We start from the raw sequence: 20379 nt of genomic DNA, 5'->3' as shown, positions 1-20379 counted from the left end.
TATGGTTATACTTTGAAACGGATGGTGTAGTATCCATCTCTGTCGCTTTGTTGCCACGGTTGAAGCGCTTCAGAATCAAAGCATGTTCGGGTAAATCAGGGTTGATCAGATAAGCGTCACGATATGACCTTTCTTGTGTAAGGTCATGCATTCATGTAATGCCTCAAAGTTCCCTTCTCCTGATCTAAATTCGATCAAAATAAATCACTGAAATAAATTGTTTAATTTTAATCTAGAGTTAACACTAATTAAAATTCTCTAATTAACAGGAAGTCACATGTTGGGATTGTTGGGATTATTTATTTTTTTTTCAGGCACAAACGTGTTTAAAGTAAATTTGCAGTGCACCGGAAATAATTTAAATAAGTTAAATCCAGAAATTGGAGTTAACTAAAACCCCTTTCTCTCCTTTTTCTTTTTATTCCCGAGCCGTGAGCTGAATCCGGCCACTCCCACCTCGCCGACCCGCTTTCCTTTCCCCTCCTCTCCTCTCTCTCTCCCTAGGTCGAGCCAAGCCGAAGCCAACTGTCGGCCAGCCCTCTTCCTTTCCCTCTCGCGTCTCTCTTCCTCTTTGGGACAGGCATGGGATGAAGCCCATTAGACCGCTAAGTCTGTCACTCCTCCCTTCTATCATCGAGTCACCGACAATCAGTGTCGTCTCCCTTCTCTCACCACCAGACTTGGGCTCGCCAACTGCTGGCTGCCTCGTCTGTGCCCGTACCACACCTCTATCGCGCTCCCCAACAACCACCACCCACTCTCTTTCCCCCTCGCCCCTACGAGGACTTGGTCATCCCATCCCCCAACGTTCATCGGCGCCACTTCCTCCTATCTCGCTGACAAGGCAACCACTCCCATGCCTATAAAAAACTATCGTCGCTCCCCCTCTGTCCATTGCACTCATTTCCTCTCGTCTCTCTCGTGTCGCCCGCTCACACTCATGCCCATGCGCCGCTGCCGCATCGACGCGCCGCATTGTGCCACCTCCATCACCGGACTCGCTCCGCTTGGCCTCACCCCGGGCGCCTAGTGTCATCGCCGAACCCATTGCTTCTTGAGCTCGCCGTGTGCGCCTATGGACTATCGTCTTGCTTCTCTCCTTTACTCTCACTACCCTACCGCTCCCCTCTTTCCTACATCGTCGGCTGAGATGGTTGTGTCGCCACACCGGAGCTCGTTGTTGGTTGTCACGCCACCGTTCCCGTGGCCGCCTATTGCGCCCGCCATCAGCTGAGTTGATCTGCTGGTCGTCCCTTTTGCTTTGTCCCGTGGACTGGTTGTGGACCCGACCGTGGTCCCAGTCCACGGTGGACCATCCGTGCCCTTGTCACCGACAGACGGGGCCCACTTGTCGGCACTTTGCATCCTCTTACTAACATCAATGTTCCCTCGCTAAAGTGCAATAAATCTATTTAGGACTTTTGTTTAGTTTTAAACACACAAAATCTTGTAAAATTCATAGAAAAATTCATCCGATCTTTGTTTTAGTCCATTCAAATTACCATAAATTTATAAAAATGTCAAGAATCCATTAAAAATGGTCCGCATATTATTTCAATAGACTTATAGTATGTTTTGCTAGTGTGCTTTGTTTGTGGTGTAGAAACCGGTATCTTAAACGCGTCGCTTACTTTGAAGTTGTAAAAGTTTCCATAACTCTAGAGCAAGACAAGTTGCAGGTCTTTGATCATATTGATCCAAAATTTATAAATAACTCGATTACATTAAAAAACACATGTTTTATTTCCAATTATTTATAGGTTAATTCCTGTTACTTATTAGCCGTCAATTGTTTATCTTGTACTAGCAGGAGACTAGCAGGAGACTGACAGGCGCCAACTATCACCGTATATAAATGCGATTCTAGGGTTTCCTGAATCCTTACCTCCCCGCCACCACCCGACGCCCCTTCCCTTCCCAATCCTCACCTCAAGCCGCCCCCGTACCAGATCGTCGCTCCCCTCCCCCACCCTCGCCGCCGGCGCCCCCATCTGTCGCCCGCTGCCCCCCGACGCCGCCGCCGCCGCCCCCTTCCCCGCCTCCGACGCCGGCGCCCGCATCCGCCGCCCCCATCCTCTCTGGTTAGCCACATCCTTCACACCTCACTTTATATAGAGATAATATATTATACTTCTCTATTGGCTAGGCATTTGTGCAGCAACTTAGTAACTGTATATATGCAAGTGAGATCTAGCTTGATGCATTTTTTTCAGAGGTAAAAGGGTTGTATACAGTGTGATGTAGAGTGCTGTTTGTTTGTGTGTATGCAGTGTGCTGTGGATCTCTCACTAGTCCCTGGTTGGTGTCTCCTCTCTGTTGACTAGAGCCATGTGTGGTGTCCTTGTGTTAACACGATACAGCAGTAAATAAAGAAAAGGGTAACAGTGCAGTGAAGGAGCCATCCATGTTGTATTATAACAAAATTAAGAAAAGATGCTTGAAATCTTGAAAAGAATAGTAATTGCAGTTTATAAAATGAAAGTCCACAGTAACACATGCAGTTAGTCCATGTGCTATTATTGCAGTCTTACAAAGTCATATATTTGTGCTCTTGCCTTTTGCATTCATTTATGCTGCAATGTTATCGATCTGATAGGATGAGTTTAGTTATGTCGATGTTTACTTTGCTAAGTATATATCCAGTCAGTTCATGTGTGCCAGCTAAGTCCCAAAAGAATCGGAATATTTTTAGTTTCATTTTTTTATTTATGTCTACTTCTTTACTCATTTACTTGGCCCCTCTGCAAACTTCTATTTTCTCTATTTGCTGAGACAGTCATCTTTGTTGAATTTGCTATGCTCACACTTACCATGGACATGGTTGTGCTGGTTGTTTGCTCTTTAGGGTTTTTAGGTGTTTATCCTATATAATATTGGTGAAAGGCTTGGTATTACAACAGTTTTTTTCTAAATGACACATTAATCCTGTACATGCTTAATGCAACAAGTGAGTAATAAGTGCTGCATTGTGAAATTGTAGAATCTCTATGGGTCACTATGTCTGGTCTACTACAGCTGTCAGTCGCTATACATCTTTCCTTCCTACAAAATGCAATTATTCAACGATATTTTGGACGAACTACTGTTATTCATTTGTAAATATGTCTCGCATGATCATTCAAGTGTGTGTTATACTACTTACTTTTCACAATGTAAGACTTTTTAGCACTGCGTAAATTCATATGGGTACTAATGAATCCATACATAATACAACTAATATACATTGATCAATAGATGAATCTCGGAATAGCTAAAGGGTCTTACAATATGAAATTGGAGGGAGTATTAACTAGATTGTTTGGTTTGTTCATAACTGACTAACTAGTGATTTGTGCTTTAAGAAATTTGTTGAAGTGTGGTTCCATATCCATCAGATATGTGATACATTATCATTTGAGCATATGCTTGCTGTCATTGTGAAACATTGCCCACTGAAGCACATTTATAAGGTATCTAATGTTGACTTCTTTTGATGTAGGAAGCAGCATTAGTTTTGCTGCAATCTGACAAAGTGGAGGGCTTAAAGTTTGGAGCTTCTTTTATGTCTGAACAAGACTTGCTTTACTTGGGATCAGTTGGATTACTTGGAGAATATTCTCGGACAACGAGAAAAAGGCACAAGCTCTCGCTTGGAAGGCCCTGCTGCATGCATCTGAAGCCTTGTCATTTTATGCAAGCTTTTGGCAGCTCTCAGAGGACACTGGTTTCTGCTGATTCACTTCAAGGATACAAGGCTACTGTTGCTTCTGGCTCTTGGTGCTTCTGATATCATCTCAGCAGAAGAAAATTAATCGAAGATGGCTCTGCAAAACATTGGCGCCTCAAACCGCGATGATGCCTTCTATAGGTATAAGATGCCCAGGATGATCACCAAAATAGAAGGTCGTGGCAATGGCATCAAAACTAATATCGTGAACATGGTGGATATAGCAAAAGCCCTAGCCAGGCCTGCTTCCTACACGACAAAATACTTTGGATGTGAGCTCGGTGCACAGTCTAAATTTGATGAGAAGACTGGAATTTCTTTGGTTAATGGGGCACATGATACTGCTAAGCTGGCTGGTCTCCTTGAGAACTTCATCAAGAAGTATGTCCAATGCTATGGATGTGGTAACCCTGAGACCGAGGTCCTCATCTCCAAGACCCAGATGATTTCACTGAAGTGTGCTGCCTGTGGTTTTGTCTCAGATGTTGATATGAGGGACAAGCTTACAACCTTCATACTGAAGAACCCACCTGAACAGAAGAAGGGTGGTGGGAAAGACAAGAAGGCAATGAGGAGAGCTGAGAAGGAGCGCCTCAAGGAAGGGGAAGCTGCTGATGAGGAGATGAAGAAGCTAAAGAAGGAAGCAAAGAAGAAAGTCACATCCAAAGAAAGTACTTCCACCAAAAGCGGTGCTGGGAAAAAGAAGACTGCTGCTGGCTCTGACGAGGATCATTCAAATTCACCAACTCGTAGCCATGATGGTGATGTTGCTGCAGATGAGGATGATGATGACGATGTCCAGTGGCAGACTGACACTTCACTGGAGGCTGCAAAACAGCGCATGCAGGAACAACTGAGCGCTGCAACTGCTGAGATGGTAATGCTGTCCACTGATGAACCTGAGAAGAAGCAAGAGGTCTCACAAAAGGAAGGTGCCTCGAACGGAAGTACAAAACATGTGGTTGAAGAGGCTAAGAGCAGTCCTTACAATGATCTGGTTGAAGAGTTGAAGGATTACTTTGCCAAGGGCGCCACTGCTGCTCAGCTCAAGGGTCTCATGACTTCCTCAGCTGTACCGCCCCAGGATGCTATGAATGCTCTTTTTGATGCCCTCTTTGGTGGCCTTGGCAAGGGATTTGCCAAGGAGGTTGTGAAGAAGAAGAAATTCCTCGCTGCTGCTGTGCCTGATGAAGCCTCCCAGATGGTCCTGCTGCTAGCCCTGGTGGCCTTCGGTGCCAAGGCTAGCCCCGAAGCTGTGAAGGAGGTGCCGATTGTTCTCAAGGCCCTCTATGATGGGGATGTGCTGGATGAAGAAGTGATAACTCAGTGGTTCAACGAATCTGTTGCTGGTGGCAAGGAGTCCCAGGTCGTGAAGAATGCCAAGCCGTTCGTGGAATGGCTCCAGCAAGCGGATTCCGAATCCGACGAAGAGTGATGCGTCCAATCTCCCCCAATCATCTTCACTTCGCCTATAGTTGTCTTTTTCGTCATGTGTTTCCAGTTCGTTTGTTCGTGTGTGGTTTCTTACAAATCATGTTTCAATAAAGCCCAGACTGTCTTCTGGTACCCGGACCATGAGGTGTCATATATCTCGTTGGGTATATTTGTTTACCAAACTTAATACTTGATGCAAACGTGCTTAATATGATTATGTCTTTTTGCTCTCTGTTACCGGATGGATGCAAGATGGTTGTTTTTGTTGATTCTGTTTTCAGTGTATGAAACATGTACTTCAGGGCCAATTACATATATTGTCGAACAGCTTCATTTTTAGCTGTTTAGATTCGTTATCGAAACTGCTTATTAATGATTAAGAATATTTTTTTATTAAAATTTTTATATAGCTTTTTTAGCTATATAAATTTATAGACTGAGATGTAAACTGTGGTGGAAAATATCCTTATGTCAACTTTAAATTTAAGTTTTAGCTTATGAAATAAATTTTATTAAGCATAAGCGCAGAACGTCACACTGTGATCGACGTTTTTAGCACTAGTATTATTATTAGTAATAGTGGTAGGATGCTCTATCGCGGCATCGTCTCTGCCGAAGTCTGAACTTTCTTGCAGTCAATAACTACTTATGTTCTAACATATAATTGATTTCTAGGTTTCAAAATATGATCATATCAAGTTTTAAGTGATATCTACGTTTCAAAATATAAACATAACATCTTATTTAGCAAATATTAAAGTTAAAAAAGAAAATATCAATGCTTAATAAATAATGAATGGATGTGGGCGAGAGGTTAGGCAAAGATAAAATGAGAAAATTTAAATAAGAAGTGATGGATGAGAAAAATGTTACGAATAATATTAGAATTATTTATAATATGGTATAAGATTTTAATAAAAGACGTTATTATATTTTGAAACGGCTGGTGTATTATCCATCTCCATCGCTTTGTTGCCACCGTTGACGCGCTTCAGAATCGAAGCATGTTCAGGTAAAGTCAGGGTTGATCAGATAAGCGTCACGATCTGACCTTTCTTGTGGAACTGAGATCATGCATTCAGAACCCTGCAATTCCAGGTTTTGGTTGTGTTCTCACGTTCCTCTCATCTTCTGCCTGTTGCCTTGCACCAGGCTGCAGGTATAACTTCTGAAAAATCTTCAGTTTACTTGCACATTTGTGACATGACCCTTTTCTCTTGCATATGCTGTTTACTGAAAAAACTTCTTACTCCCCTCCCCCGTTTCACAACGTAAGTTTTTCTAGTATTGCCTTACCTAAATTCATATAAATGCTAATGAATCTAGACACATATATAAAGTATATACATTCATTCATCAATAAATTTAGACAAAACCAAAAAGACTTACAATATGTACCTTTTTAGTTATCGAGATTGCCAGTAATCCGGGACCTGAGCACACAGGACCATTGGAACATAAAGAAGGGCACTTGATAATTTGATATACTCGTGTCCAAATATCTAGAGTTCTACAAGTTTTCGCAATACAGCATAACATATGGGGATGCCTATTAGTAAACTGCGATACTGCAATATAAAATCAGATATAAGGTGCAAGAATCTATGTCTAGAAATATAAATTTGAGAGGTTTATTGTTGCATCATCTGATCAGCAATCATTTTGATCAAAAGAGGTAATATACTTTCCATATATTTCATTGCAAGGTGACAAAATTAAAACTTATGTGGAACAACTAAATACCCCCCTGAAATACAACCAATCTTTTACACATACCAGGTAAGTGAGTACACATCTTATGCTCCCCACATAAAAGTTCCTAAAATGAATCGAGTATACTGCTAGAGATAATAACAGAGGCGACAGAAACAGCCGGGTGGAGGAGACTGCACAGATATGTGAAGCGAGTCAGTCGTCTTCTCCTCACCAAATGTCAGTCAGTACTGGAGAAGCTTTAGTTCTTGTTATGATCCAGCTGCTCTTGTCACTTGGCCATTATTATGTTTCCCGGGCAACCGGGATCTTTAATGGTATTGCACAAATTGTACATCCAATGCCCCTAAACTTCAACTGAAGCTACTTCAATGTTGAAGAACTTCGATACAACCCCGTCATTGCGCTGGTGATCTTGCCGTTTGAGTGTTTCATCTGGAAGCTTCCTGCTCTCCTTGGCTTGGGCATGAAGAGTGTGCTCAGCATCTTATCCAGGCCTTCAGCAGTGAACTTCACATACTTGTTGGCACTGGCGTCTTGCTGATCAACAAGTGGCCCATAGTTCTGCATGAAGCTCCGGTATACAGGCACTATAGCCTGTACCACAAGGTGGCATGTCTTCTGTTGCAGGTCCCGATCTGATATGATCCATTTGGATTGCTTCTGGTACATCTCATCAAAATTTGCATTGAACGATTTAAGCCGCTGCTTCACTAAATCTCTTGCTGTAGCCCGACCCTTGGAGAACAAGATTATACCCTCCCTGCTCAATAGAGGTGCAAGTGTTCCCCAGCTCTCCCTCAGAAACACTGCTGAGTAGTAATCCTTGTACTGCTCATGCTCCCTGAGCCATTCATCACCTAAGATCTCACCCATCTTAGTACCTTTCAGGTGCTTGAAGAAGTGCCAATGCGTGTTCATCATGAAGAGATACGATAGCGTCACATCCTCATACGATTTTGACCATGCTTCAAAGTTGGCCTCAAGGGCCTTAACAATAGTAAGCACCGCATCAACGAGCATCTTGTCATTGAAGGTTTCCTTGCGCCAGCTGCGATGGATGGTGAGCACCTGCGTAAGCACGGAGCGATATGGATCCCCAAGGAGCTGGTTGCAGTACTTGGCAACAAAGCTAACTATGCGTGGCACTCCGCCATCAGATGGAGGTGGCATATTGCGCTGCAGCTCCACCTGCACGAGCAATTCCTCAAATATCTCCACAGAACCATCCACCACCCTCTTGACAAGCTCTCTGGTGCGGGTTTGGATCTCTACACATGCCTTCCCACCAAACAACCGGTTGAAGTCCATTCTTAGCTTGCTCAAAGAATCAAACACATCGAGCAACCGCAAAAGCTTGATGGGATCCTTCCTGGCATCGCATACAGCACGGCCAAACTTGAGGAAATCAAGAATGCCCGCGCGCGACGCAATCTCCGCGAAGCATGAGGATACGGCCTCAGGTCTCCGCTCAAACACCGCAACACAGAGCTTTCGCTCAGCCTCCAGGAGGTGGCGCACAGCAAACTCTAGATGCCGCCCCCAACGCTCGACGCTTGGGGTGAGAACCTGAGCGTCCTCAGTGGGGTTGTGCAAGTAATCAAGGCCGAGCGCGCGAAGGCTGGCGCTAACCGTGTCCCCACGAGCGTCGGCATAGGCAGCCGTGCAGGTGCTGAGCCGCCCATTGGCAGCGAGTCGGTCAAGGACCAAGCTTAGCCTGTGCACGGCGGAGGCGGGGATCCGTGGCGCCGTGATTGAGCCGGGGTCAGAGCTGTTGGATTCTTTCATGGCGAGCGGAGCGGAGTGTTCCGCGAGGAGCCGACGAAACTCGGACTCAAGAGTGTCCAGGGCAGCGGCTAGGAGGCCGCCGTCGAGGCTGGCGGAGGGAGTCTTGAGATGGGAGAGCGCCTCGGCGAGGTCGGACACGAAGCGAGGGTCGGCGAGGCTGCGGTCCCCGAGGTACTCGACGATGTCGGCGAGCCACTGGGAGGCGAGGCCGCAGTTATCAGAGAGGAAGCGGAGCGCCTCCTCGAGCCTGGACAGCACCGCGAGGTACCCCGGGAGGTCCTCCGCGACGGCGGAGCTGGCCAGGAGCGGCGGCTCGAGGCCGTGCACGGCGTCGAACACCTTGAGCACGGCCGCGGCGGGGGCGACGGCGCGGTCAATGTACTCGCCGGCCCCCTCGAGCGCGTCCCGCGGGGCGCGGATCGGGCGCACCGCCGCCTCCATCGCCGGCAGCCGGGCCTGGATCTCCCCGAGCTTGGGCCCCGTCCGCGCGAGCGCGTGGCTGAGCGCCCGCGACTTCTCCACCCCGGCCCGCAGCGCCCGCCGCGCCGCCAGCAGGCTCGCCATCCCCCGGTCCTCCTCCTCCTGATCCATCCCCATCCCACCACCGCGTCACCACAAATGCAGAACACCCAAAGCCACCACCTTCACTTCCCACCCACCCACCCTCCTCCTCCGCCACCAATCCACAAAAGCTGAGCTGGCGCCGGCCGGCGAGGCCCGGCCGCTTCCACGCTACTTATTACCCGTCGCGAAAAGGCGCGAGAGGGACACAGCCACCACCAGCATGCAGAGGTAGGTGACGGGGGTTCGGAAGGCGCGGGCCGCGTGTGCCGGCGAGGACAAGGAGGAGGAGAGGTTTAGGTTGGAAAAAAAGGGAGAGGAGAAAGAAGAAAGGCGGAGTTTTTCCGACGGAAAAGTGGGCGCAGCGCAGCGCGGCGCAGCGAGGTGGAAGAAGCGGAGGCGGAGAGGGGGGTTTGGTTGCCGTGTCGTCGGGTGGAAAAAGCGCCGGAAAAAGCGTGGGGTCGGGGGCCGCCGCGTCCGGCACGCGAGCGAGGCGGCGGCGCCGAGGCGAAGGCGAAGGCAAAGGCGAGCGCGGCGAGTGTGTGTGTGTGAGCGTGAGGAGTCGCCTACTCGTCTCGCCTCGACCACCTGCGCTGCACGGTTGGAGCCAGCTCGCTCGCGGCCGCCACTCGCCTACTCGCCTTGGTTTGGATTGGCTCATTTCTCTCTTACCATCTTTTCGCTTGCTTAGAGCAAGTTTAATAATATAACCAACTGTTAATAGTTATATATTATACAATTAATATTCGGTCTTATCTATTGAAGTTCGTGCTATAGCTGTTTTTTATCACCTTAAAATATACTTATAGCTGACTTATATTCTGTTATTGTACCTGCTCTTATAAGTTAGTAATAAATAATTTTTTGCTTAGTTTTATTTTATAGTCTTAATTTTTAGATCGTTAAAAATATGTATATATTTTAGATTTTTTACACACATATTTCTTAAGTTTCTGAAGGTGTGTTTTGTGTAACATATTTCTATATAAAAGTTACTTCTCTAATCTTTGTATAAACCTTTTTAAAATTTTATACTAATTCAATGTTTGTGCTCTAAATTATCTATAAAAAATCTAGATGATTTTGCAGCCTTTTATTCTCAGTTATGTCAAAGAACATTTTCTAAAGTAGATTTCGAGCGAAGTTTTGAACAGTGATTAAAATTTGATGAAAGATGTGTCGCTGAGTCAGAATCTTGCGCTCAATCGAAAGGACTGGTGGTTGCTGGTTGCTCTGCGACGCAAATGATCGGCGGTGCTGTGCCTGCATTTGTCAGGGGATCCCAAGGTTGGGCACCTGTTTGACCGTGCGAGTTTCACTGCAATTATTGATTCATTGTCCGTGCTAACGCTGTTTCACGCCCCAGATTTTGATGGCCAACTGATGTACCCTCCTCTGAAGCTCTGAAACCAGTAGTACTAGCGATAGAGCTAGCACTCTGATTCACGGTAGTACTAATAAGTCTGTCTCAAATTAATTTGTATTGGTAATTTGTTCGTTTTATTTAAAAAATTATATATATTTTTAAAATAATCGCACATAAAATTCTATTTATATTTTATCATCAAATAACAACAAAAATACTAATTATAAAACTTTTTAAATATGATGGACAGTCAAAAGTTAATCACAGATAGTGTAAAAATGTACTTTTCGAGGAATCGGAGAGAGTAGTAATTCAGTATCTCAAACTCTGAAAATTTGGAATGTCATAACCTGGTGCTGTTAACCATGGATGGACGATGGATGCATCGTATCCGTGGGTTAGAAATGTGTGAACTGGAGACATGGAAGAACTGGCGTGCAAGCAACATGGATGTGAGGCACGCCGGCACCTAACCTGACAGGGAAGAACTGGATTGGCACTGTACTACTAGTATTTATACAGCAGTATATATACTACTCATACATATTTTTCAGAACTGTATTTTGCATTTAAGGTGTCAGGACTGGAGGTTGGTTGGATCTAACTATGGCTATTTATGGCCTCTGGTTGGTGATCACCACACACCAGCGCACACATGCTTTCTTCCTCTTACTAAGATTTAGGATTTTTAAATTTTTAATTTTTTGCTAGCTATTTAAAGACATAAATAATTAAATAACTATTGTAAAGTAAATGCTTTAGAAGTAGCAGATGGATAAATTTTTGACACAAAACGCTTTAAAGGTTTGAAAAGTATACAGACTATAAGCCATAATCGATAATAGAGTGATCGTTTGTTTTTTTATTAAAAAAATTGAACAACATATTTGTAAATAAAAAATAATTTATAAATAAGAAATTTATATATGTATTCTTAGCGATCTAAAAGTCAAAATTAAAAAGTAACTTAGGTGAAAAAGTCTCAAAATTAACTTTAAATTTAAATTTAAAACTTAAATTTTAGCTTATAAGCATAAGCAGAACTGAAAAGATATAGGGTGAATGACTAAAGAACAGGGCCTTAGTTCTTGGTGCCGCGGATCAGGAACTGATTTAGGCCGTGTTTTTAATATGAGTTAGTAACCGGCAAAAAAAAACATAATAATAGATTAGTATATGATTAGTTAATTATAAATTATTAAAAATTTATAAAATGGATTAACATGATTTTTAAAATTATGAAAAGAATTTAAAAAATATGTCATTTAGTAGTTTTAGAAGTGTGCGTGTGAAAGCGAGAAAAATGTAAACTTATCAAAAGAACACGGTCGTAATCCATAGAGACGATGATGATGCGTGGAATGAAGTCACACGCTGCAACCATTGGAGCAACAGCAGCTTTCATGTAAAGCTTTTTTTTTTTTTCTCTCTTAGGACTACCTGAATTTGACTTCTGGTACAGTGTACTTTGCATATGCAGTTTAATTTTCTAGGTCGTTCTAAATACAATGGTTGTTGACTAAACATAGTTAGTACTAGGTTGCTTACAAGATTTCAATAGTACATGACTTGAAGAAATGGTACAGTTGATGTGAGGAGTGAGTGCTCATAAGCTCAACATGCATATAAGAAATTCAAGGATGTTTATTATGTACAATGTGAACCATACATTTTTTTATCACTTCTATTAATTACTGAATTTTCCTGCACAAGGAATTCATGGTTGTACGAACCATACGAAAACATTTTAATTCCTTTAACACTTTTATTACTGAATTTTCTTGCGCAAGGAATTCAAGGATGTATGAACCATACAAAAACATTTAATTTTTTTTAACTCTTCTACTACTGAATTATCTTGCAGGTTTATCTTCTGCTCCACTTTTGAAGTGTCTGGAAGACAGATACACGCCTATCTTTTTCTTGGTCTTCTCTAAGCGAGATGTGATCCTGGATAGCTACACCTGAGCAAAAATAACACTGTCTAGTGTTCTGGCCTGATCTGCACTTGGCATTCAGTGGAATGAAATGACAAGGCAATTGCACACTCTTTTCTTGCTCTACTGATAATTCAGAAAAGTTCCCTACATTATGCAGCATCCAGAAAAGATTGTAAAAATTCAGAATTGACAACGGAAACAGTTGGCCTGCTCTTTACTTGTGGATGCACCTGCTAGGCCTATCTTTAGCTTGAAAAGGAGAAGCACCAAAGGGGGAATTATGAGGATGGTCAGCTCTAAAAGGCAATTTATGATGTGCTTTTTTAAAAATGGAACCGTCGTATGCTTTCAAATCAAAAAGAAGAATCACTAAGGCTTTTTTTATTGAAAAAAGATTCATTAAGGTTTGCTGAGAGTAGACATGATCACATGAGGAAAGAATAACCGGGACAATTACGTCTGCATACCAGTGGCACTGTGGAACCAATCAGATGCATATACTTCACAAGGAATTCTTTGTCAGGGAAAGACAGTTTTTTGACAAAATTGATCAAACTATAATAGTACTTTTTTTTACGGAGTACAACTGTGAAACTTCTTTGCTAGTACCCAGTTGTGTCTTTGAAGTCAGAAAAATGCAAACCTAAGCTATCATGATTAAGGAGAACAAAAGGCATTTCAGTCTAAAGAGCTACCATCTGTTAGCAAGGAAGATGGATGCATATGAATGAATGATTAATTTAGCTGCAGATCACACATGGGCTACCTCAATACTGGGGGCACAAAGATCCCAATATCCCATTACCATCCACATGCCTTGCACTGTCCTTGAACACAGTAATTAAACAGTGACAAGGTGCAAGTATGCAAAAGCTGTCTTACTTAGTAACACTAAGCACGAAGCAAACACTTCATTACCAGGTACTAGTGGCTCTTTCCTAAGCAGTAATTCACTGCATAATTAGCGTTGACACACTTAATTCTCAGAAAAAAAAATCTCTGGGACCCCCAAAATGTGGGTCTTTACTAGAAGTTTGCAAGCAAAACAGCATTGTTTGTCGCACAGGAAGATTATTATCATAACACAGTGAACGAGTGAAGTGAGCAGTATTTGACATGGTTATGCTGCTTAGATTCTTAGCTGCATTATTAAACTAGCTGACCTGATAATCCTCTTATTACAATTGGACCGTTGAGCACATTTTCGCTTAAACAGCCGCGCTGCCTGGGCCCACAAGAGTATCCCCCGGTGGGCCCCGCTGTTCTTGGATTTCTCAGGAGGTTGGCAATGTATGGGCCCCTAGACCCACAGAATGAAACAGATGCTAGTGCCTCCAGTGCTCCACTAGTACTAATAATTTTCAGTCTTCAGTTCACAAACAATGGGATGCAGTGCAGCATTAGATTTTCAGTCACATGTGCAGAAGAAGATAACATAATTAACTAACAGGACAGATTAGTTGTGCATGCTAAGGCCAATCATTAATCTAACATGATGCATAATAGCCGAATCAGATGACATTACTAGTCCTACACGAACAGAATTCAAATAGGACAGCACCACTGCAAGAACTGTGTTTTTGTAGACTGAATTGTATTGTCAGTTTTGGCGCAGGTTGCAGCTGAGCTATCCATCTTCCTTCAGAGAGCAAGATTGATTGCAGATTTTGTCACCATGAGACAAGATCAAGAGGCAGAGGATGGAGGCTGCAGGGGCAAGGGCATGCATGTTGGTGATGGACACTCCTACCGACTAACTAGAATCCTGTCGCATTCAGTTGATGATGCGATTTAGACGTCGGTCTGGTCCTGGGTATTGCCATCCAAACCACCGGTACTGATATTCACTTCTGATCAACTCGAGAGAAAGAGAGAGCCTCGCACAGCCACATTTCGACAAATTTTCGTCTTTTTTGAGCTTTTGAATTCTGGATACAAGAGTCCTTGCTCCAAAATGGTGTGATGAAATATGATTACATGTCAACATGAATGGGCTATCTTTGTAGGTTTGTGTTCATTTGTATGCAGAATGGTGTTTGTGTACAGATAATCCAACAAATGTCGCAAGCACACACTTCGGTAGCAGGTCACTGGTATGACAGAAAAGAACATGGAAACTCCCTCCACTGCTGCATCAGGCCTTGCAATTGAATTGGACAGCATTTGGGATCATCAAAGCTAGTATACTTTTATTTCGTCGGCTAATGAGACAAACTGGCCCTGAAAATCTCGACCTGCAGCTCCAGTGTCATACCATCTTCGTGAGTTTCAGTGATCTTAAGAACACTAGATGTAGGAAAAAAAATCTCAAATCCAGAGTAGCTGAACACAAAAACTGAAGTTGTATTTGTCTTGTGATCATCATAACACTCATCAGCATGATGATCTTTCAACTGATCAATGCATGAATGCGTCAACAGCTGAACTTCAGGCAATGCAGAGACGCAAAGTACAGTATTTCCTAACCACTTTTGCGGCTCATGCTTTCATTCAGTAATCAGTTGGTGCTGAACTCGGAAAGAAGAGCTCAAGATATATGCATGAAATTGTGCGATTGATAAGGATGTGGATTATGATGCATGTAGCTTGTGATGATATGATCTAGCTCGTCCTGATCAGTTGCTCCTAACAGAGGAAAAACTGCACATCTCCTTGACTCTTCAGTGACCCAGCCGTTGTTTGGTTGGTTAGCTGCTGCTACTGCCTGAATGGTTGGAGAGTTAATTGCACTTGCATTATCTTCTTAATGAGACTGTCCGTTCATGTTTGACTACGACCATGATTAGGAAAGATGAAAAGTTGGAGAGTTAATTAATGAGGTTGGCTTGACAATATAACCAGCTGAAGAGTAGTACCTGCACTCTAGCACTTGATTGTTCTGACTTTGTTTGGCTTAATGAGAAAGTTCTGCCTTACCATGATCAAACCTGAGTGTGTTATAATGTTACTAGTGGTCAGCATGCTTTTGTCGGACCATGAAACAGCACAGAAATTACCTACTGGTTACTGCTGATCTTCCAGAAAAAAGTTTGAGTAATAACATCAAATCTGCACACACAGTATATTACAAACACATGACTTCATTCATCCTGCAAGTCTAATCTAGCCCAAACTTGTGTTGGACAATTTTACAGGCCCATGTGCTTCACCACGAAGCCCATAAAACAGCCAATTTAATGGGCTCAGTATCGGGCCTAAATTAAACATGGTCTGATTTTAAATTGTACTAGCCCAAGTGCTTCCTCACTTCCTTGGTTTTCGGGCACTCTTATTCAGTTTGTGTTTCAGATTTTGTTTTTAACAAAATGGATTTTCTTGAAAGGAACGATAAGGTCGTGACTCATGACTTCATGAGGCCATATACTTCAAAAACAAAATAAAGATGAGCACATAATGGCATAAGATCCACATACTTTGTTCCTTGGGAATAAAATGAAGACGACATCTATCTTAAGCCATTGCCTAACTGTTTCTTGACGATTTATTCTTCAAAGTTAAAAGTTATGCCTTACAGTTACAGCATTGGGTCTTTCAATTTTGTTTCCTTCTGCTTATGCTTCAAGGAAGATATTGTTTCACTTCTGACAAGTGTACAAAGTATTCAGAAGAGAGCAGAAGGGATTTCCTGTACACTTTCAATTACCCGAATGTTTAAGACCAGCCTGAATTATTCAGAAAACTTTGTGTTTTAAAAAGAAATTGTTCAGCAAACAATCATCTGTACTGCTCCCTGCTGGCAACAACTGCGACCAGCGCAGAGGAGAGAATACAGCCAGGTGATCACGCATGCGTGTGCTGCTGCTTTCTTCTGTCCAATTGGCACTGTCTGTCTGTCTAATGATTGGCTTAAGCAGATGCAATAGCTAATGAAACAAAAGCTCATATGTTCAACAGAAGCAAGCTAGTAGTATAGTAGCTAGGCCACGCATTCCAATGCCAAGAACTGACTGACTGTGACTGAATATTTTCTCCATGGATTATTCAGAAATGCTTCTCCCTGTTTGAGTTTTGAATTGGATCCAACCGCGCCGCACCACGGTGTGCATGCATGAATGCGCTGTCGTCCAATGTGTTTAGCTGCAAGTGGGTGTGCATGTGCTGGCCGATCGATCGCATGATGCTGCTGCTTGCATTGCTCGATTGACCAATCATTTTGGCAGCCTAACCAACTGCAATCTGGTAGCTAGGCGTTTTTAAATTCAGGCTTGTATATGCAGGACATTCTGAAATTTCAGGCTGAACTGTTCATTATTCAGAAAGTTGGTTAAAGAAGATCGATCGAGGCCAAGAACAGTTGCTCGATAAAGTGATGTTCTTCTTCTTAAATCAGCCATTGCTCATTCCAGTGTTCTATCAAAAGAGGGAAAAATTAAGAGGACTGTGTCAGTGGGAAGATACAATTAGTAATGTTCTTGCACATGGGCAGGGCACCGATGTTTGATCACGGATAGATTCAGCATACGTGAGTCTTGACTTGATCACTGTATTTTCTTTGCAAGATTGTTTTATGCTGATCTGCACATGTTTGTGTACTGTAGCATCAGTCCATCGACCATGGAGATGGAGTTAGTATGGCATCTCATCGATCTGGAGATCTCTCCATTTTGACTCTAAACTAGCAGATGACTCGCGACTGTCACGATGTCACTCGTTACTCTGTCTGTAGTGCCACACGTGCAGGTCCAAGGGCCTTTTGGATTAGAGGAATTTTGAAGAGATTATGGAGTCACAAAACTAAAAATTATGTAAAATTTACGTTCTCCGAAGAAGAAGTAAGGCCATGTTATTTTGTTACGAGAGATTTTGGATTTTCATAGACACGTTGCTTTTACTTCTAAATAATCCATTTCGTAAAAAGGAAACTACATAAAAGCTTATTATTTTATCTCGGGTGAGCAAAATTTTAACTTAGTAATAGTTAATTCAGTCGTTCATGCTATTAAATAGTTATCTAAAAATAGATAATCCACTCAATAGATGGAAAATCCAGCTTCCATTTTCTTCCATCAAGTGTCAGTTCATTGCACAAGGACTGAATGATGTGCATCAGTAGCGTTGAAAACTGCCTGGCCAATTAAGCAGTCATATCTCGTGCAGGCTGACATGAACATCAGTTTGGTTTCTAGTTGTGTGATTATAATACAACTCTTGTATTTTTGCTTATACTTATATTTATAAGTTAAAAGTTAAAATTTTAGCTAAAATTTACAGTCAATTTTAAGTTTCTTTTTATCGTAGGCTAACATTTATTTTTGATAGCTAATAACATATATAGGAATATATATGTACAAATTAATTTTACTCACTGATTATTTTTTAATCATGAATAATCGTTTCTCTTATGCTTATAGAAACATAAAAAACTGAGGCTTGGCAAGCAGACAGCCATTCTGTATATGCGAGTATGATTGGTGACTGGTGAGTGTTCATTTCACTGCTCCTTCAGTTCAACCATACTGTTGCTGACATATACGTTGTGTGTCCAAAGATTTATGCTGTATTTAGATTGAAAATTTTTTTGAGAAAATCGATGTGTACGGTCATACATTTGAAATATTAAACGTAGTCTAATTACAAAAAAAAATTTTAGATTCCGCCAAAAAACCACGAGAGAAATCTTTTGAGTCTAATTAATCCGTCATTAGCATATGTTGGTTACTGTAACACTTATGGCTAATCATATACTAATTAGGCTAAAAAGATTCGTCTCACGATTTCCCCCATAACTGCGTAATTAGTTTTAATGTTCATGTATATTTAATATTTTATTTAGATTTCAAAGATTCGATGTGATGTTTTTAAAAAAGTTTTTGGGAACTAAACAGGTCTTAATGTGATGTTTTTAAAATAGTTTTTCGAACTAAGGGGTGTTCGGATCCCGGTGTCTTTTTTAGTCCCTGTCATATCGAATGTTTGAACACTAATTAGAAGGATTAAATATAGACTATTAATAAAACTCACCACATACTCTGGACTATTTTGCGAGACGAATCTATTGAGCCTAATTAGTCTATGATTAGCGAATGTGATGCTACAGTAAACATTTGCTAATCGTGGATTAATTAGGCTTAAAAAATTTGTCTAATGAAATAACCTATATTTATGCGATTAGTTTTGTTATCGGTTTATATTTAATACTTCTAATCAACGTTTAAACATCCAATGTGATAAGTGACTAAGAAAAGTGCCAGATCCAAACGGCCTGGGCCATTAATAATCATCAATGTACTCCAATTAGTTGTCAACTACAGTACTACTGTCTCATAAAAAAAACTACAGTACTACTGCCACGTGTGTACGTATTGACATCGTGGCCTACTTTCGGGCCGTCCGATGGAGACTGGACGGTGGCAGATGCGATAAGAGGCGGCCCGCACGAATCTTGTCGGTGGCGCATCGCACCGATTCAGATCCAACCGACCAACCCCCACCTGTTCGTTCCACACGTGTCGCAACTTGTGTCCCCACATGTCGGTCAGTGTACGATGATCCTCGCCGCCGCTGGCGCCGCCGTCCTTCCGGTCCCCGGCCGGCCGCCGGCGCCGGACAGGACAAGCTGACAGGCAACCGTTCGTTCCAGCGATGGCATCCACGGACAATTCGAGATCTAACTAATTGCTTATTACTTTACCCCTCTGCCCTTTCTTAACCTCTCGTGATCGCATCGAATTTATATCAAAACTGTTATAAATAGCCGGAGGAGTTTTAATCCGTGTTAAATTAGATACGAACCTGCAGCGTGTTATCACACGTTATATGATCACAAATTGGTGATTATAACTTCAACAAAAACGATTAGAACACGTCGTTTTGTCCATCTTAAAATTATACGATCTGGTCTATTGAGATTTATATTTTTTAGTAGTTTTACCGTCGTTGAGAAAATATCGGTAGGTAGTATATTTTTATGGTAAAACTTCAATATTTCTGGCTACGAGTAATCAAAATTTTACACTAAAAATTTAACTATATAGCAATATTTCTTATATCTCTTCACATAACCCTCGGGGAGACTTCACGTAACCCTCGTGGAGAGGGTAGGAAAACATCTTTTTTCAACTAAGGGTAATAGAGTCGATGTTGTTTATTATTTAAATCAATCTAAAAAACTCATTACAACATGTTTGGGGTCGATGCTGTTTATTATTTAAACCAATCTAAAAACCTTATAACAACATGTTTTATTTATGAAAAACTTACAAAATACACATGAAGCGTCCAACATGATAACAGCGTGACGGGAGATGACACCATCACAAGAAGTTGACGATCAGATGTGAAGTAAGGCATTTAAAATGACACATCCAACAAGGAACCATCATCTATGACACTATTATCTCTCTGGAGCAGCAGACATAGTTTCACCCATAGCATCAACCTTAGGCTAAGCATGTTGGTTTTCACGCAAAACTTACACAATCTGACACACATAACAATCACGCGCCACGCGATGAGACAACCTAGAGAAAGCAGAGGGGTGTTCTTGTTGTCAAATACATCACGCCCGAAAGCAGCTCCAACTTCGCCAACCCCACAAACACAATGCTACGAAGCAATAAAGAGCTCAGTAGCTCACCGACCTAAACATGACACATTCATGCCCCTCTTGTTGTGAAGCCAACATGAAGGGACAAGAGCCAACTTTACCAAACGTGTCACACCGAACACGATACCTCCGACTTTACCTCATCTCCATGTCCATCCACGCCACCTCTAGCAGCCACGTCGCGACAAGCATCCGCATGGACCCTCAACCAAGCGGCTCCTAGGTGGTCCAACTATGCGCGTATTATGCTTATAGAAAAAAAAATATATATGCGTGTGTTCCGTGTTTCGAACAGAAAATATTATGGTAATTCCCGTGACAAGTG

At 42.3% G+C, this 20379-nt stretch overlaps 2 protein-coding genes across 2 annotated transcripts; one reads left to right on the top strand and one right to left on the bottom strand.

Annotated features, from left to right (window-relative positions):
* The first annotated feature begins 3481 nt into the window (after window positions 1–3481).
* On the top strand, window positions 3482–5467 carry LOC102703691 (eukaryotic translation initiation factor 5-like). Its single transcript, XM_006656371.3, has one exon. The coding sequence runs from the start codon at window positions 3798–3800 to the stop codon at window positions 5139–5141; it is 1344 nt and encodes a 447-aa protein (XP_006656434.1). The 5' UTR covers window positions 3482–3797; the 3' UTR covers window positions 5142–5467.
* A 1285-nt stretch (window positions 5468–6752) lies between these two features.
* Window positions 6753–9275, bottom strand: LOC102703404 (exocyst complex component EXO70A1-like). Its single transcript, XM_015838889.2, has one exon. The coding sequence runs from the start codon at window positions 9236–9238 to the stop codon at window positions 7217–7219; it is 2022 nt and encodes a 673-aa protein (XP_015694375.2). The 5' UTR covers window positions 9239–9275; the 3' UTR covers window positions 6753–7216.
* Window positions 9276–20379: the final 11104 nt, after the last annotated feature.

The sequence above is a fragment of the Oryza brachyantha genome, chromosome 6, assembly GCF_000231095.2.
Source record: "Oryza brachyantha chromosome 6, ObraRS2, whole genome shotgun sequence".
Classification (NCBI taxonomy): Eukaryota; Viridiplantae; Streptophyta; class Magnoliopsida; order Poales; family Poaceae; genus Oryza; species Oryza brachyantha.
This window is presented reverse-complemented; position numbering and strand designations above follow the sequence as displayed.

Coding starts and splice junctions, on each gene's coding strand:
- LOC102703691 (XM_006656371.3), top strand. CDS start 3,798: ATGGCTCTGCAAAACATTGGCGCCTCAAACCGCGATGATGCCTTCTAT.
- LOC102703404 (XM_015838889.2), bottom strand. CDS start 9,238: ATGGGGATGGATCAGGAGGAGGAGGACCGGGGGATGGCGAGCCTGCTG.